Source organism: Molothrus aeneus, chromosome 3, assembly GCF_037042795.1.
Source record: "Molothrus aeneus isolate 106 chromosome 3, BPBGC_Maene_1.0, whole genome shotgun sequence".
Lineage (NCBI taxonomy): Eukaryota > Metazoa > Chordata > Aves > Passeriformes > Icteridae > Molothrus > Molothrus aeneus.
In genome coordinates, this window is record NC_089648.1 from 70,373,837 (window position 1) to 70,392,377 (window position 18,541).

The 18,541-nt window shown below is 41.7% G+C and overlaps 1 protein-coding gene across 1 annotated transcript in view; it reads right to left on the minus strand.

Moving 5' to 3' along the window:
• Positions 1 to 4,636: 4,636 nt before the first annotated feature.
• MFSD2B (MFSD2 lysolipid transporter B, sphingolipid) overlaps positions 4,637 to 18,541 on the minus strand; it is a 37,361-nt gene continuing 23,456 nt past the window's right edge. Inside the window, exons 9-14 of the mRNA XM_066545833.1 lie at positions 16,269 to 16,352; positions 14,884 to 14,964; positions 9,332 to 9,441; positions 7,662 to 7,805; positions 5,687 to 5,863; positions 4,637 to 4,694 (exon numbers count right to left, since the gene is read on the minus strand). Of these exons, the coding sequence (XP_066401930.1) occupies positions 4,637 to 4,694; positions 5,687 to 5,863; positions 7,662 to 7,805; positions 9,332 to 9,441; positions 14,884 to 14,964; positions 16,269 to 16,352 (654 nt within the window). The remainder of the gene's footprint in view (positions 4,695 to 5,686; positions 5,864 to 7,661; positions 7,806 to 9,331; positions 9,442 to 14,883; positions 14,965 to 16,268; positions 16,353 to 18,541) is intronic.

An 18,541-nucleotide genomic window follows, 5' to 3' on the forward strand; every position in this document is an offset into this window, starting at 1 on the left:
ATACTAAGGTGCAAAGGGAATTATTTTGATCCTTTGCTGAATACAGATGATGCTGTGTACATCAGCAAAAACAGGCTAGCAGGGGATGGGTGCTGGGCCTCCAAAGTGGAGCTTTATCAGTGAAGCTGAGCAAACAACCATCATCAGTTCCATGAGACCTGAGCAATTCTTCCTCATCATCTACAGCAGAGCACAGCAAAAGTCAGAACAGACATCTGAATTGTGTAGCTGAAATTCATGGTCTCATCTAAGATCATTTGGAGTAAGAAATAGATCAGGATCTCCAGCTGGGCTTGGAGGCTGCCCTCTTTAATGCCTCTGAAGTGGTACTGAGGACCCAACTGCCCTGAAAAGTGCCACAGCTTAAAAGTGTCCTCTCTTTGTTCAGCTCTATCATGCCAGTTCTTTGTCTTCAGAGACTGTAAATTCTCAGGTGCTACATAGCAAAAACTTTCCTCCTCTGTCTTGGAGACAGACAGATGCTGCTGCTTCATCTTCTGAATGAAGCTTCTCAGTGAGTTAGCATCTGGTTTGTGCAGCAGGTTTGCTGTTTGTGAAGTGAAAGCCATCTGATTTCATATTTTAAGCCTACAGCATATACACATTCTTGTAACCATAACATTCAGCACTCTTGCTGAGTAGCTGAACTGTGGAATTGCAGAAAGTTTAAAAAAAAAATTCAGTGAAATTGCATGAAAACAAAATTCCCTCCTGCACCCACCTGTTGTATGATTCCAACTGAGCTTCCTATCAGTCCATAAAATTTCTTAAGGAAAAGGCTATTGTAACACTTTGAGACTGTTTTTACACAACTATGATATGAAATTCATATTATGTATATGATTGACCACTAAACTGCTGTAAACTAAACTGCTGTAATCTATTGGATGGGACTTTGAGCTTACTTGCCCTCTCTTCTTCATCTTACAGCTGAACAACAGATACCAGGTCTGAAAGGACCCAAGTTGCCTTGGTGGAAACTCCTCCTCTCAACAAGATTGATTTAACTCTGTGCTTTCTGTCTACGGCCCAGAAAGGCAAGCAGAGAAGTAAATGAACAAGTGGTATTTGGAAACAAACTCAGAACCCAAAAGCATTTTGCTTTAAAACATTTTCCTCTTCAACTACTTTGCTTGGAATGCTGAAAGTGAATAAAGATGAGAGCATGCAGCAGGGATTGAATCAAGCAGCAATTCTTATAAGGTTCAGGAGTGACTTAAGGAATTAGTACTCAAATCTTCAGAGCTCTTCCTGAAAAGCCAGTGACCTGACACAGGAGGTCCCAGCCTTCAGAGACTCCCCAGGGACAGATGTCCAAGGTGGTGTCCACCTGTTAATGTGGGGTACTTGGCAGAAGGGATCTGATCCAGCTAAGCCAAGGTCGGTCAGCGAGCTCAGGCACAGGCAAGGGACAGCAAGGCAGGAGAGGAACACAGAGGCACAGCTGGTGGCCAACAGCAACCCTCTCCACCAGTGCCTGTGGGAACAGCAGCTTGGATATGGAGTTACCTATCACCAGCAGGAAGCTTTAGGGGGGTGGGGTAACCTTGGAAGGTGCCAGCATTGTTGTTAGGCAGGAAAAGCAATGAAACTGGAAGAGAAGACTGAGTTGATGGTTAGACTTGATGATGTTCAAGGTCTTTTCCAACTGTAGTGATTCCATGATACAATGACTGGTGACCAGCTCAGCTACTGACTGCCAGTAACCAGCCCAGCATGGAAGATTTGGGCTGCCCTCACTACACTTCAACAAGGACAAGGAATTGGACATGGTTTGGCTTCCAGAGCAATACCAAGTGACACACTACTCTGTTATCCTTCTCTTTTCTTTCCTTATTTGTTGGAATTGCCTGTGTGCAGGTGGGGAAGTGCTGTCCCTTATGCACCCAGCTGGTTTAATCCAGTTTCCTATATTCTTATTAATGTATTTGGATATTACCTGAAGGAGAACCCCTGGGAATTAAACCCAGCCCCTGTTACTGCCAGTCAGTGGGAAAGCAAGAGGTTTACATTAGATTAGCATTTAATCTAAATGCTTGTCAACATAAAAAATTGCTCCTTTTGGTCACATGTTCTGAACATGCATAAGGCATATACATCATTTAAAACTGACAAGATATATAAAAATCTCTTTCATTTTACTGCACCAACATTGAGTCTAAGAAAAGAAATGTACAAAAATAATCTTATCCTGCACTTAATCCTCCATTCTTCTGACTTGCAAAAATACACCCATTTTCTCAACAAAATTACATCAACGTTATATTTCTGATAATGAAATAAAATAATGAGATTTTCAAAATATAAAAACAGTCTGTTTCACTTAATCTACAGAAGCTTTATCTTTTCTTTTGGGAGTTCCTGTTGGTACCATATGCAAAGTGAGGACTGAGTATATTTCAGTGAGATAAAGATCACATTGTCTCTCTGGAGAAGAAGAAAACAGTTTACAATCAACCAAGTTTACCTTCCAAGAGTCTGAATTCAGACTGGGTGTTATGCAATTTTAGAGGCAACTGCACAACTGATCTAGAAATAGTATTGTAAGCCACATTCAAATGGCTCCACTCAACCCCACCCAGCATTTTCTGCAGCCCCTTTATCACTGGGCTGAGTGTTCAGTTAATAGAAACTGACACGGACCCACTGCCTTGTAGCTAGAGATTTATAGTAGCTGAAAACATAACCCATTAAAAAACATTAACAGCCTTTACTGGGCCTTCTGGTTATTTTTAAATGAGGCTATTCAGAAATACACAAATATTACAGAATAAATTGAATGCCCCAAACTGTTCTCTGTGATGTTTTGGAGCTATGTGATATTCCTACATAACTTACCTACTTCAAAGTGCAGTAAATCTGCTATTTCAAATTCCATCAGACTCAAAATTGTAAACAGGCTTATGGTTTTTATTGTTGTAAACACATATGCCCCAGGCATACATATCTTGGTTTGTCCAAAAACTGAAACAAGGAAGAAAACATAAAAACCCAGCCTTAGATGGTAAGTAAACAGAAATCTTAAATGAAGTTAATTCTTACCCACACACACTCAAAATATACCCTTAGAAGCTTCCTCATAATTAAGCATTTTGAGGAGAGTTCATAAGGCCTTTGACTTCAAATTTGCCTGACAGGGTTTCAGTATCAAACGTAATGAGATGCTTCATGGTTGCACCGATTTTACATCCCAGTGTCCTTCAGCAAAATCTTTCCCAATTTTCCAGCCCAGCACTATGAGCCACTTCCCAGATGGCCCTGGGCAAATTTCAGGTGGCCCCTTCCTCCAGGTGCTCCCGAACAGCAGCAAGCCTGTCCTCCAAAGGCACTTCTGGTGCAGCAAAAAGGCACTCACAGACTCGCTCAGGGAAGGCAGTGGGATGAAATTCATGTCTTGTCTTGCATTGCTAATTTCTTCAAGGTGAACAAACCTCTTGAATTGTTCACTCTTCCTTCCAGATTTAGATATGTCTTCAGAGTCCCATCATTTTAGCTTAGGCTTGGAGTCTCCATTCTCTGGAACCACCACAGAAACCAAGAATGAACAGGTCTGAACTTCAGTGCTCCAGAAGGTGCCTGAGATTAGGTGTGTCTTTCATTTAAAAAGTGTGCTCAACAGTATAAATCTATAGTAGAAATAAGTTGATGTATCTAAAGCATGATAACATCCCTGACTGAAAAAAAATCACAATTTAAAAGACTGGTGTAGCTTCATAATTACAAAATAGGTGCAAGCTGAGATTAATACCCATGCCATGTTTTTTTGTGAGGCAGAGAGAAATGGGTATGGTGGTAAGTTAAAGGCCAAAATTCAAAGAAAAATTGAATTACATAATTTTTGGAAGGGACCTCTTATTTTTCATATCCTCAGGGGAGATGTTAATTTTGAAAACTTGAAGTTCTCATTCTCTGACAGAGATCAGTTTACAGGTTTCAGAAGCAAGAAACATCAGTAACAGGAAATGCAGGATTCTATTTCTTGTAGAATCTATAAACTTAGATTACCTCAAAATCTCTTTCAAAAAAATGAAAAAAAATCCTCAAAATATGTCTGCATGAGCGATTTGCTACATTTCAAAACAAATAAATCCTAACTTCATGTAGTATACTTCAGGTTCCCAAGTGCTTTCCAGACACAAGAGTGTGCAAGTTGTAGGTAGAGATTGTGCTCAAAATCCACCCCAGCCCCCAAGGGTGAAGTATATTGTGAGTTAATGTTTGGATGGTGCATCATGAATTGGACTCAATGACCCTTCAGAGTATTTTCCAATTCAGAACCTTCAAAGATTCTCTGGTCACATTTACTCTTTTTTCTTCCTCTTAAGTTACAAATGCATAAAATCTCTCATGAACAAGATCACAGCTTCCCATTAATCATTGAAAAAAACAAACAAAATCCCCAAGCCTTCATTAGCTTGCATTTTTGAACGCGTGTAATGTCTTTTCTAGCACAGTGCATGGAGTTAGGTGCATATTTGCACAATGGTGTCCTCTCTTGATTTCATTGCTGGCTTTGTCAGAACCACCCTTTGTCCCTTTTGATAAAATGTGAGTGGAGAAATGACCTAGAAAACTCTCACAGAGTTTGTTGGTGGGATGTGAGTCTGTATTTGGAAAGCCACTGCATTCAGAGCTTTCAGACAGAGGTGTCCTTTTCGTGGCTGTCCAAGTTCTCTGTGCTTTGGTGGCTCCTCCTGGTAAAAGCAGAACAAATGATACATGAACCCACTTCTCGCTTTCACTGCTGACTCACTGAGTTTGGCAGTCTCAAACAGCTGAGGACCCCCAGCAAGGTGTGGTGCTCTGGACTGAAGCTGCTGAACAGAGGAACAAGTCCCATTTTAGATTATTTACCCCATCCCCTCCAGTCTGCATAGAGGCCTTTGTCATATCTGCCAACCCCATGCACATATCTTGGATATTTTAGGGCATGAAGTGGTCCCAGGCACCCTTGCTTAGGTCCTGGAATGGACCTCTTTGCATGGAAATCAGTTTCCAATTCCAGTAAATCGGGAGAATAAAACCAAGACAAAGGAACAACCAATTTTTTTTTTTTTTGGTATTTTATCCATCAGTCTGCTAGGACTCTCCTTATGTATGTCCTCAAGAGTTGACAGAGGTAGATGAATTTGAGCTAGACAAGATTTTTCTTGGAGAAGGAGAAAAAAGGAGGAAGGGAGAGTGACAGAGTAAAAAGGGAAAGAATAGCTCAAAACTGACCTCTTTTTTTCTCCCACAATCTTTTCTGCCTACACTTCTAAATGGTTTGGATATTTCTTGTATGCCATAAACACCAAGAATGCAGTCAACAACATAACATTTTCTTCTATATAAAAGTAAATTGTAGCTATTCACATTACCCCCACAAATTTAATCTATGTAGAATATTCCTCATTTCTGGCCTGAAACAATGTACCACAATAGTGCTTTGTGAGCCACTCCAGAGAAAATATAAATACAGCAGCTGAAATTTCTGATAAATGGTCCTCTAAGCAGGTTGTACTGCACTACAAAAAAGAGATACTGGAACATGTCATGGTACCATTCTGTTAATAATTTGACTAAGAGCACATTGTTTTATTTTGTTGTAAGGAATATAGGGGTTCCTTAAAATAATACATTTCCCAGTATGATTAAGAGCTGCTGTGGGGGTGTTGCTGCTGTTTTTCTGCCAGTCCAAACTTACCTTAACTCTTCAAGGGCAAGCTTTGTTTTTTTCCGACTTTCTTCAGTGATGGGGTAGAAAAGGAGTATAAACAAACCTAAAAGGATGAGGATGGCAGGAACTGCTCCAATCAGGAGTTTCAGTGTGAGGATCACATCATCTGACTGTCTGCATATCCCTGGCTTGTACCCAGTAAACCTAAACAAATGGAAACAAGTGGTGTGTGTATGTCCAAAGCTAAAAGGCTGTTCACCTGAAGGCTTCCTTCTCCCTACCCCCCCACTCTTCAAGACTTTTCTTCGATTTTCCCTACACCTCTCTTTTTTCCTTCTCTCCACTACATTTCAAATTGTGTTTTTCAAACCTCATTTTTGTGCTCAACTTCAGATAACTGCATTATCTCTGTATTTTCTTGTTATTATATATAACATTTAAGCTAATTATTGCTGTTGAAATTGATCAAATTGCTTGCATACTTTTAAAGAAAGGATTGTGGAATCCCATGGAAGGAAATAAACCAATGCCTGGCAAGTTCCACCTGAACATGAGGCAGAACTTTTTTCCTGTGCAGTGACTGAGCCCTGAACAGATTGCCCAGAGAGGCTGTGGAGTCTCCCTCACTGGAGATATTCCAGAACCATCTGGACACAATCCTGTGCCTGTGCTCTGGGATGACCCTGCTTGAGCAAGGAAGGTTGGAAGCAGATGAGCCACTGTGGTCCCTTCCAGCCCTACCCATTCTGTGATTCTGTGGTTATGTGAAATTAATCTGTTATGTGTTTCCTATTAATATTCAGCAAAGTATTCAAGCTCTGCTTTAAAAGCATGGAAGTAATTTCACCAATTTCAACAGCAATAATTAACTTTAAATTAAACACACACTTAAGCACTCATCTCAAGATAGACAAATTTACTCAAGTGCTCAGAGTTAGGTACACTTCACTGGTTCAGGGCTTCCATGCAGTCCCACAACTGCTGATATACTCAAATTCCTACTTCTTATTTGTGGGATGAGTTTTTCTTCTGAACATCCACCTAATAAAAACTCATTTGGCATCACTTTGTCTTCTGTGTTCTCCCACAAACATCTGCTTTGGCAAATTGCTGGGACCCAACTGGAATGCAATTGAAAAGGGGCTAATTGGGGAACAGCAAATTGTTTGAGGGTTTTAGCAATAAGCAGTTAAAATTCCTAAGCCCAAAATGTTCAGCCAACATTGCCTGTTATTTAGCAATTTCAGCTCCAGGGCCCAAAGCAAAGCATTCTGGTTACCAGAACCTAATCTGGAGCTGAGGGATAGATTTCCCTTCTAAGTATTTATTGTGTGCTGTAGCAGGGACAGGCACAGGCCCTTTCTGCCAGGTCTTGCACAAAGGCAGGGCAGGAGATGTCACTTACTCAGCCTGTCTGGTCAGAACAGACAAGACCAAATGGGAAGAGACCATAAACCTTCTCCTAAAGCGACATGGTCTAGGTGACAGGCAGAGCTGTGAGAAAGGCTGTTCCTGACTCTGATCAGTATCCAGTTCCCTAAAATGATGCAGGAATTGGTGATCCTTTCATGCTGAACAGGTCTCTGGCACCCCCAAAAGCACTCCAGTCCATGTAAAATCTTACAAGTTCATAGAGATAGTCCAGTTCAGGTGCAACAGGGAGTGCACAAAGTACCTGTATCACCTGTGGGGGACCTTCATCTGCTGCACTTTTGTGTTTAGTTCTTTATTCATATAAGCCACTAAAATTTACATAAGTAATTGAAAGGAGGAAAATCTGAAGGGAAATCAGGTTTTTCTGAATAGAACCATGTCAGGGCAAGTAACTTAATGCTCAGTTGTCTGGCCTAGATGGCACCAATCCTGTCTTTAGTGGTCAGCCATCTGGAGCTGCTGGCGCTTTCAGGCTCAGTGCATGCAATTAACTCCACAGGGTAAAAGTGTTGTAACCTCAGAATGCTTTCAGAATAGATCCACTAAGTGGAAACACAGCGTTACTTACTCCAGTCCTGCTGCAGAAATTCCTAAGCCAATTCCTGCTGACATCTTGGTAAAAAAAACATAAGAAGAATAGAAAATGGTTTCATGTCCTTTCCCATGGGGATTCTGCAGGCGAAAGTTATCAACAACATCAGGCAGCATTGACCTAGAAGTGAGCAAGATAAAAGAAAAACTCAAGCCAAAATTTCTTTTCAAAGTCCAAACTTAATGAAATAGAGCACAGCCCTCCTCCATTTTTAAGCTGATTGATGTAGCCATGCACATGAAAGAATCCAGTTCAAAAGGTTCTACTCCTGGAAAGGAGGGCAAAAATGTGTAAGAAAAGCATGGCCATATATTGCAATGTGGAAAATCACTGAAAAGCTGTCAAACACTTGAGAGGTGACAGAATTTCCTAGTCTGTCTGTCATTCCAATCAGAAGTTGTGATATTAAAAAAGAACAACAACCCCCCCCCACATTTATTAAGATTTCAAGGGACTCTGAATGTCTGAATGTCTGAATAGTTGCAATCTGAAATAACTCTTTTGACAAGGTAACAACAATTTCAGAAACCAATGAAACGTATTCTCTCTCTAATTCAAAGAGACTGAATTAGGTAATGGGGAATTAGAATGGAAGCTGCTTGAATATTAATTGTGAATTGACATTTTTTTCCAATATATGTAATCATTTACTGTTGGAAAAAGAAAAGTCTTCTCACCCTCTGTTCAGAAAAGCTTACATAGTCTGACAACTAATTTCAAACTAAGTATTCCATGATCTCTTGGAGTTTTCAAGGCACTGTACAAACAAGTTATGAAAAACAGTGCTCTCAGCAATGGTCTTGCTTTCCGGTTAATGTGATCTTAATAACAATTATTCAGTCTGAAGAGGAAATGTCCTGCCATGCTCATCCTTGAGGTGTTTTTCCCCCATTATTTTCAGTCCTCAAGTGCAAAAGACCTTGAATTCTTGGTTTCTTAAAATCATAACCTTGTGTATTTGATCCATTACAAAGGATTACTCAAGCAGGGACACAGAATCATGGAATGGTTTGGGTTGGAAGGGACTTAAAAGCTCATCTCATTCCAGCCCTCTGCCATAGGCAGGGACACCTTCCACTATCCCAGGTTGCTCCAAGCCCCATCCAGCCTGACCTTGAACACTTCCAGGGATGGGGCATCCACAGCTTCTCTGGGCAACCTGTGATAGGGCCTCCCCACCCCCACAGTAAAGAAATTCTTTCTAAAACCTAATCTAAATCTATAATCTTTCAGTTTAAAGCTATTACCCCTTGGTCTATAAGTACATGCCCTTATAAAAAGTAAGGTTAGACATAGTTTGCCTTATGTGTCCTCTGCTACATTCTTAATTGCTCAGCATTAATTGATTTGCCTAACTTCATAATTCCTGAAGTAATGTTATCACACGTTGTACAGCTACTGAGATTATTGATTAATTTATATACTCTTGTGTACAAAAAGCAGCTACAGCTACAGTGGATGTTAACAACAGGGCGACCAAGCTTGTATCACTGCATATAGCATCCACTACAAAACCAAAAAAAGATTCTTAGAAGAAGTGACTCTTGCCATATTCTGCCTTTTTCAGAGGCAAATTCCATGCAGTAGTACATACATGTAATGCAGAAATACATCCATTCCCCAGCTCAAATGTAAAATTCTCCTACCATGGCAACAGAAGAGATGCTGCAATGCTCAGACCAGAGACGAAGGCCACGAAGTAAGCCAGGATCAGGTTTGGAATGGTCACTAGCATGACTGCAAAAGGAATCATCCACTGAAGAAGAAAAGCATTATATCTAAGTTACAGCATGCACTGCTCAATGTTATATAGACTGTTCCCTTCAAAATACAAAACTGTGTTACAGAACAGTACACACAGAGCAATGTCTCACACTTCAGTATTTTGGTCAAATTGCATTTCCAAAAAGCCCTGAGCCAATCTGTACTTAACTACCCAGAATAATTGGAGAAAAGTAGGACAAGTGATAGTAGTGTTGTCTCTGTTAGCAGTATTAGGGCTACAACTGAACTAGTAAATTAAACAGACCCAAGAGCCTATTTACCAGTCTTGAAGCCAACTCACAGATCCTGGCCACATTCATAGTTCTAAACACTCATGGTCTCCAAAAACCCAAAGCCATATAAATACTTTGTATGAAGAGCCCTAAAGCGGTTGATTCCCAAACTGTGCTAGGTAGAATAATAGAATGGCTTGGTTTTGGATGGAACCTTTAAAGATTATCTCATTCCAGGTCCCCTGTCATGGGCAGGGACACCTTCCACTAGACCAAGCTGCTCCAAGCTCCATCCAAATGTTAAAGCCCTGGCTTTGAACACTTCCAGGGACGGGGCACCCACATCTTCTCTGGGCAACCTGTGCCAGGGCCTCTCCACCCTCAAAGTAAAGAATTTTTTCCTAGTGTCCAATCTAAATCTACCTATCTGTCAGGTAAAAGCCATTCCCCTTTGTCCTATCACTCCATGCCCCTGTAGGAAGTCCCTCTCCCGCTCTCTTGAAGCTGCTTTAGGCACTGGAAGGGGCTCTAAGGTCTTCCCAGAGCCTTCTCTTCTTCAGGCTAAACAACCCTAGCTCTCTCAGCCTGTTTTCATAGGACAGGTGCTCTAACCCTCTGATTATTTTTGCAGTCCTCCTTTGGACTTACTCCACCAGGCCCACAACCTTCTGAGGTTGTAGGTCCCAGAGCTGGATGCAGCATGGCAGGAGGGGTCTCATGAGAGCAGAGCAGAGGGGCAGAATCCTCTCCCCCAGCTGCTGCCCACACTGACTTTGAAGCATTTGGTTTTGCAGGCTGCAAGTTCACATTGCTGAACAATGTCATCTGGATCATCTTGTCAACCAACACCCCCATTTCTTTCTCCTCAGGGCTGCTCTCAATCCATTCACTGCCCAGACTAGTTTTGTGCTGGGGATCGCCCTGACCCAGATGCAGGATCTTGTGCTTGGCCTTGCTGAACTTCATGAGGTTCCCACAGTCCCACTTCTCAAAACTGTCCAGGCCTCTCAGGATGGCATCCCTTCCCTCCAGCGTGTCACCTGCACCACACAGCTCAGTGTCACCAGCAAACCTGCTGAGAGTGCCTCAGTCCCTCTCTCCATGTACTCGACAAGGATGTAGAACAGCACCACTCCCAGCACAAACCCCTGGGGATGACACTCCTCACTGGCCCCAGTACAGACCCCTGGGGATGACACTCCTCACTGGCCCCAGTACAGACCCCTGGGGATGACACTCCTCACTGGCCCCAGTACAGACCCCTGGGGATGACACTCCTCACAGGCCCCAGTACAGACCCCTGGGGATGACACTCCTCACTGGCCCCCACCTGGACATTGAGCCATTGACCAGAACTCTTTGGGTCATTGACCACAGCTCTTTTGCCACCATCCAGCCAATTCCTTATGCACTGAATGGTCCATCCACTGAATCCATGCCCCTCCAGCTTAGAGACAAGGATGACATGCAGGACAGTGTAAAATGGTTTGCACGAGTTCAGCTAGACACTTTCAGTTGCTCTTCCCTTATCCATGAACACTGATAATTCTCAGGAGATTGCTAATCAGCTTGGGTGAAGATTTTTCTGCCAGTTAAATAACAGAGATGACCAAATGTCCATTTCTATTCTAGGCCACTGGAACTATTTAATTTATTATTAGAGACAATGCCTTAAAAAATCCTCACACTGCATTTCAAGGGTAGTGGCAGGACTTCAATGGTCATTTTAAACTGTACATAGATAATTTCACAGATCACCTTCAGTCCCGATGAAGAAGAATTTGCTTTCATTTCCAATCACCTCTTTAAAGCCATATACATACTCAGCAATAAATAAACCCAAAAGTCAGAGTGGTTCACTCCACTCCCCACAGCCGGATCCACTCATGACGTTGCATGACAAGCCACAGAGGTTACCCTCAAAACCAAATTAATTTGGGATGCTTGGGATTTATTTTCTGGCAGTAGTTATAGTCACTAGATTTCTTCAACTTCAACTTGAAGCAATGGGCTTACAGGACTGAAAATCCACTTTTTAAAATGCTGATTGAATGCCACTGCCCAGCTGTCCTATACCCGTCACATGGTCCATCTCCCACGCCTGTGAACAACAGGCACAGCAGCACATGTAGAATCCAGAGCCAGGGGCTTATCTACAGGGCTTTTTAATGATGGGGATTAGTTTAACATTAAGTGTTTCAATCCTCTATACGTGCAGCTTGGGAGCTGAGGGCATGAGAAGAGCTTTCACAGAGAGTGATTCCCCAAAGCATTGCTATTTACAGTTCTGTTTGATAAGTGATTTTGGGAGCCCTGCAGTCTAATCCATTATGTTTATGTTTTAAATGCATTTCCCATCTAAAGCATTTGCTCCCAAGCTAAGGAGGCAGAAAATAACCTTTCCTGACTGCAAGTTCCCAGCACGGGCAGATAATCCTTGCATTAGCCCAGTGTTGTGGCAAAATCGTTATTTCACCACAAGAGAGCACTCCAGCAATATCAGATTTTATGTTGTCTATAAGCAATTTTATGACTGCCTTATGCTCCACATGGAGCACCCACTCAGAAACCAAAGCACTTAAACAAAATTCTAGATCAATAATAATAATAATAATTGTAACTGTAATTTCCTAGAGGAAGAGAAGCAGGGCCAGCAGGACTGAGGTTACAATGGCCTAAAGCCTCCCTCATGCAGTGGCAGTGCAGTCATGGGGGCAGTGCTCCCACTGCAATAAACAGCTAATGCAGCTCCTTCTTTCTTACTTGTAAAGCAAATACTCTGTTATTGGCATCTGCTCCCTTGTCACGGGGCTGCTGCCCTCTGAGTTATAAACAACATCCCACAGTTATCCCGTGCCTTCCCTCCGTGCCCTGACAGCGCCATGCAAGGTGACCCTGCTGGGATGCTGAGGCTGGCACTGGTCTCTGCAGCAGCACAGTATGAAGGGCAAATCAGGAAAAGGTGCAGGGAGGATGTGAGTGGAAACAAGATGGGAGAGTGGAAATGGGGCTGCAGAGCCAGGACTCATCCAAAGCTGTCTCTCCATGCTGCACAGTGCTCATAGATGGCAAATAAACAATTGCGTATCTGTGAGGAGGTGCTCTTATTTTTACTAAATCCTGCAAAACCCATGGCCAAAAGATATTATTGGCTAGGATGGAAGCTAGAGTTGTGGGAGAGAGCCGTCTTTGCTTTTAGACACGTTGCCAAAACTATGAACCAAGAAGATGCCACACTTGTTAAAATTTCTCCTGACAACTTCACCTCCTGTCACCAGCTGAGACTCACTGAGTGTAAGCTCAGTGTTTGCCCCGTGAGGGCAGAGCAGACACCTAAATGAACACAGCACGTGGAAGCTGAAGGAAATAAACAGAAGAGAATAATTTCCAGCTTGTGCACCAACCTGGTTGATAGCATTCTTCCTATCCTCCCAAGGATCCTGCTTGGGAGCAGGCTAATTCCTGATAATTCCAGAAATTCTAGGTTTTAAACTTCTAGAAACTTGAGATACTTAATCAGTAGCTAGACTTGCTGGTCATCTCTTTTGGGGGAATGGGTAAGAAGGGAGAAATATCAGTGGAAGAAACCCAAGATTCTTGTTGCTTATCTACCAGTTTCTAAACTCTTTGAGGGCTCTCTTCAACATAGACTCACCTTAACAGGAAATATTAGTCTGGAGAACTGTGACTTTTTTTTTCCCAGGAAACTGAATTTCCAATCACATGTTCACCCTGAAGACTGAGTGAGGTTTTAGAGAAAAAAAAGTTTTCTTCCCTGTCTCCCCTTCCAGTAGAATATTCCCCAATGACAAACCTAGGAGCCTTAAATTATGTGTTTGTATTTCATAGTGGGAGAGTACAGATTAGTTGTACAGATCACACAAGGTGGTAGGGTAGGAAGCTCCTGTGATGCATTGTCAGACACAAAATCCATCACTGAGCACACACTGAGTCCCCTGAGAAATGTCTCCAAGGTGAAACAGAGAGGTGGCTTTTTTTCAATCCATCCCCCACTTAGACCATAACAGTCAAGGAACTCAACTGTAAAATTAAGTTAAACCATGTTTACAGAGGTGCTGACAGGCTTTCCAGTCATGTAAAACTAAATTTATAGAGCCAACTTGGTTGAAGAAAGCATTTTTTGTGGCCAAGTAGACAGAGGAGTAGATTTCCTAAGGAGGAAATCTGCATTCCCAGGTCTACTCAATGGGCCAATACTGCTTTTGGCAATTCTCTTTGCTAAAGTGGTAAAAAGAAATAAGGATGGGGCTCGAATTCCAGATGCCTACTTCAAAACACATAACAATTCAGCATATTTGGAACTTGGGTTTTAAAGTTACTTCTAATTCTCTGGAAGTCATTACAACACAGATTTTAATTCCAAAAATTATAACTGTTCAACTCTGTCACCAGACCTAAATTTTTCAGCTTTGTTCAAATTTTGACATATAGCTTTGGTCTGGATTTTTCAAGTCCTCCTGCTTTGTTGTGCACAAGGCAATTTTTCTTTCCTCTTTCATAAGTAATTGAAGGTAAACAGGGGGAAAATGGGGAGGAACAGGCCTATACAATAACTCACCAAGGATGATGACAGAAAATTGCTGCTGTCTGCACTAAGTAAGGGACTTAAAATAATCCATCAGTGACAAGGGCAGGCTCACTGAGCTGGCTTTGCAGAGATGTGTCAGAGTTAAACTAGGCTTCTTTCCTCAGCTAGGTCACCTTTTTCTTTACTTCACTAATAACTGTCCCTCCCTATTCAGAGGGATGTGGATGCTCCTAGAGGGGGTATCTAACATTCTTTTGTTTCCTTCTGTGAGACTGAATTACAGACACCTCAGCACCATATAACAAAGACAAAACAAGCCTTGCACAACAGGTAACTTGTCAACACTAGGCAACTCAGATCTGAATTTATAAAACCTCATTGAAGCTCAGTTCTGAGAGTTTCAAATGACGAGAATTTGTGCAGATTCTTAAATAAACTGGGACCTCCCTCCGGCATCAATCCATTTCTCTAAAGTTTCCCTTGGAAACTTGGAATCTGTCTGAAATTTGGTACAGTGATTTAAAACAAACTCTGGAACGGAGCAAATTTCACATAGATTGATGTTATAAGCACTTGAAAGAGCTCCTGAAGTGGCTCGTTGTCAAACGAAATGAGCACAAGCAGAATTTTATTTCTCAGAGGATTTGCTTACCGAAATCCCACATGCTGCACACTTCTTGCCAAATCTCTGCAGAAACTTCTGCCAGAAGGGAACGCTCACCACTGCTGATACCTACAAGGGACAAAAACCCGTATCTGTACTGTGCTTACTTCCACTGTCTTCTTTAGCTCTAGAGCTCACAGACATCTTTTTGTCTAGTACATAAAAGCCTGAAAGGAAGGTGAACATGCAGATTCTTGTTTCTCCTCATCCTTTGACTGACTTTTTAAAATTCATTGTTAAGCTATCCAGCAGAGGGTTTTCCACAGTCAAATCTCAGAAGATAGTGTTTTAAAATTTCCTTTTCTAATGTAAACCACAGCAGTCAAAGCTGTGCTCATTCATTAAAGTTCAAACATACTGCAAACAGCCACACTTTGTGCTAATGCCTTTTGCCACACTACCTGAACCTGACAAATTATGAGTGAACTTAGCTCTACCCCATGGTACAGGAATAAAGCTGAAGTGCAAGATAAACCTTTCCTAAGATACACTTAAGAGTACATTCCATACTGTGTGTCCCTTCTTAGGAACAATCTGTAAGAGAAATAGTTGCTTGCAGTTGACATTATTGTTTCAGACACTGAAATACTCCCCCATAGCAGCAACAACCACAAGCAATGTCATTCACCTATGCACTGAAGTACTGCTACTAATGGCAGCCTTACACTTGACCTTTATTTAAATGTCATCTAATTGTTAGTTATATTTCAGTTTTTACTTACTTTAAGTAAGTACTCTACTGTCTCTTGTCTCTCTTCTTGGTGACCATCACTTACAGAGCCTTAAGATACCCAGCACTCCTCTTTTCCTCTCCAACATCTTGTTTTTAATGGTTTTGGAAAGATACGTCTTACAATGTGGGAAAGGATAAGTATCACCTAAGCAAGCAGAATTCTACCTCTGCATGTTAAGAAAATGATTCTGTAAAAGGATCTTTTTGTCACACTGCCAATTGCTCTAGAGAGGAATCTTCGTATTTCTGGGTATTTTAAATATTTATCCTTGCAAGCTGCCTAGCCCAGAGGAGTCGTGTGTATGAATATGCAAATTGAGGTTGTTTAATTTTCAGCACATAGGACTGGGGAAAGGGACAAAGGAGGTAAAATTCCAAACCTCCTTTCTAGAAGCAGCTTCTGCCTTTTATAGAAGCTGTGGCTTACAGGTAAAAACAACAAGGAATGAATTAAAAGCGCCAACCACTATTTTTTTAGAAGTGCAGTAGGGAACACCAGCTTTACTTCAAACAGACAATGCAAAAGATAGTGTAGCTTCCTAACAGCTCTGCTGAGACACAAAACTCTTCTTGCCTTCTGTAATTTTGAGCCAAAGCCCAGTGAAAACCTGGTAACATTTGGGAGAGAAGTGCAACTCACCAAGATGGTCACCACCAAATACTGGAAGTGATTGCGGAGGCCGGCAGCATGTGTGCAGAACAGGACAAAGTTTCCCTGCTCCAGCTGTCGAATTTAAGACATTTGGTGACCACCAAAAGACAAAGAAAATTTTTAAAAAGACAAAAATTGCATCACACTCCATGTTAGTTAAATATAGTATATTTAACTAACATGGAGTGTTAGTTATAACTCCACATTAGTTAAATATATTTATTTATAACTCTATGCTAGTTAAATATATAAATATATAAATATATAAATATATAAATATATAATATATAAATATATATATAATATATATATAATAAATATATATAATATATATAAATATATATTATATATAAATAAATCATATATAAATATATATGATTTATTAAATGTAGAGTTTGGGAGTCTCATTCTTCCCTTGTTTGCAACAATTTAAAGAAGCATTAATTGTCCCATTATCACTGGAATAACTTGCCAGTAATTCTGGGGCAAGCAAGAGGTAAGCCACACCTAACAGAGCATAAAATTGACCAGAACAGAAATGGCCCTATGAAAGGATTCTGTCTCGAGGCTTTATTCCCCATGTCCCAGTTGCCTTGTGTTGTCTCAGCTGCAGGCTACTGCAAGAAACTGTCCTTTCTCTTCCCCAGCAAGGCCATAAATCTTTCTCCAGAAGCTCTGACTCCAAAACAAGTAACATTGCAGCTGTAATAACACTCCTGCCAACTTCCTGTAGTAAAGCAGCTGGTTTTGTATGCACCCTCAGCTATGGAGTGCAGCTTTGGGTCAGATATCTCTCTACATCTGAATCCTCATCATATGGGAGGATCTAACTGCACTGCACAGGTGAAGCCACTGCCACCACCATGCTTCTGCAGAACTCAGGGGGATTTTGAACACCAGAATATGATAGAGGGCCAGCTTCAGCAATTCTGCAGAAGCAGAGTGACAGAGGAGGATTTAATACTCATGCCACAGCAGCACGATCAATTCCTGCTTCCTTTGTGTGCTTGCAGATTACAGGTGGCCAATCACCTGTATACAAATTAGGATATCCAAAAGGTTGTATCCTGTCTCTGTTGCCACAAAACCCTTCGCTAGTCTGTGTCCCTGTTTATGCTGCCCTAATTTTAGACACAGGATATCACACTCTGGAATTACAGCCAATGCATCTTTACCTGCCTATTCCTTTTGCTGAGCAGTAATCCACTCTCTAAATTTCACAAAATCAGTGCCCCTCCCTCAAGTAACAGCAGCAAGGGTTGCTCATGCTGGCTCAACTGGAGTAACAGAGCTTCCAGCTTCTGCCTCCCCTCACACCTTCCCTTCAGTCTGCACAAACAGCAAAACAGAGAGATATGGACTGACAGATGATCTCCTCCTCTCTGGGTGCTGTCAGCAAGTAGCTGGCTGCCAGCAACCAGATGTGCTCTATATCCCTGCTGGCTGAGTGGCTGCTGGAAGGACATGGACAATAAGGGACCTTTCATCTTTCATCCCCTCCCTGTCTCTGCAGTTGCTCACAGTACCTGCAGATCCCAGACATGAGCAGAAATAACTTCTGTTATTGCTTCTCACCCTTGGGTATTCCAGCAAGGACTAGCAGATGCTGTGCCCAAATCCAGGCCAACAAAAAAGTTCAGTGCTTCTTTGGCAAACAAACTTTTAAGCAGTCCTTCCAAGGAACTTAATAATTCACCAAGACTGCTGGTGAGCACAGCACTGCTCTCTCACATGTCATTTTCTTGCCTTCTGTCCTGCTATTCCCTTGATCAATGGTTCATGTGACTAAGAGTCTCTTGGTAAAAATGTAATAATTATTTGCTTTTCAAAATAAAGCAAACTTCAACTGTTATGTACAAGTTCAGAGTAAAATAATATATATTTACTGAATTGAACATGTGCTAAAAGTCAGGCTTAAAAAGCCTGCTGTACTTATGGGGAGTGAGGGTTTCTTACTGAGTGGCTTTTCTACAGCTCCTCTCTTTGGGAGGATGCACCACATCTTTTCATGAGAGCCACATCCAATTGCAGGTCCTCATTTCAAAATGAGCTCTACCTAACTCTGACACAGGTGAGACCTCCTGCCTCTGAATGTCTTCTTACTCTGACCTAATGCCTTCCACCACAAAAGACTCCACAAGACCCAGTTCAGCCACTATCTGAGAGCAGTCACCTCCACAAAGGAGAGGGGCAACAGTTTAAACAGGGCACACAGAGAGAGGAACAGACAGAAGAGAAAAAGCATTCTCTAAGCAACTGAA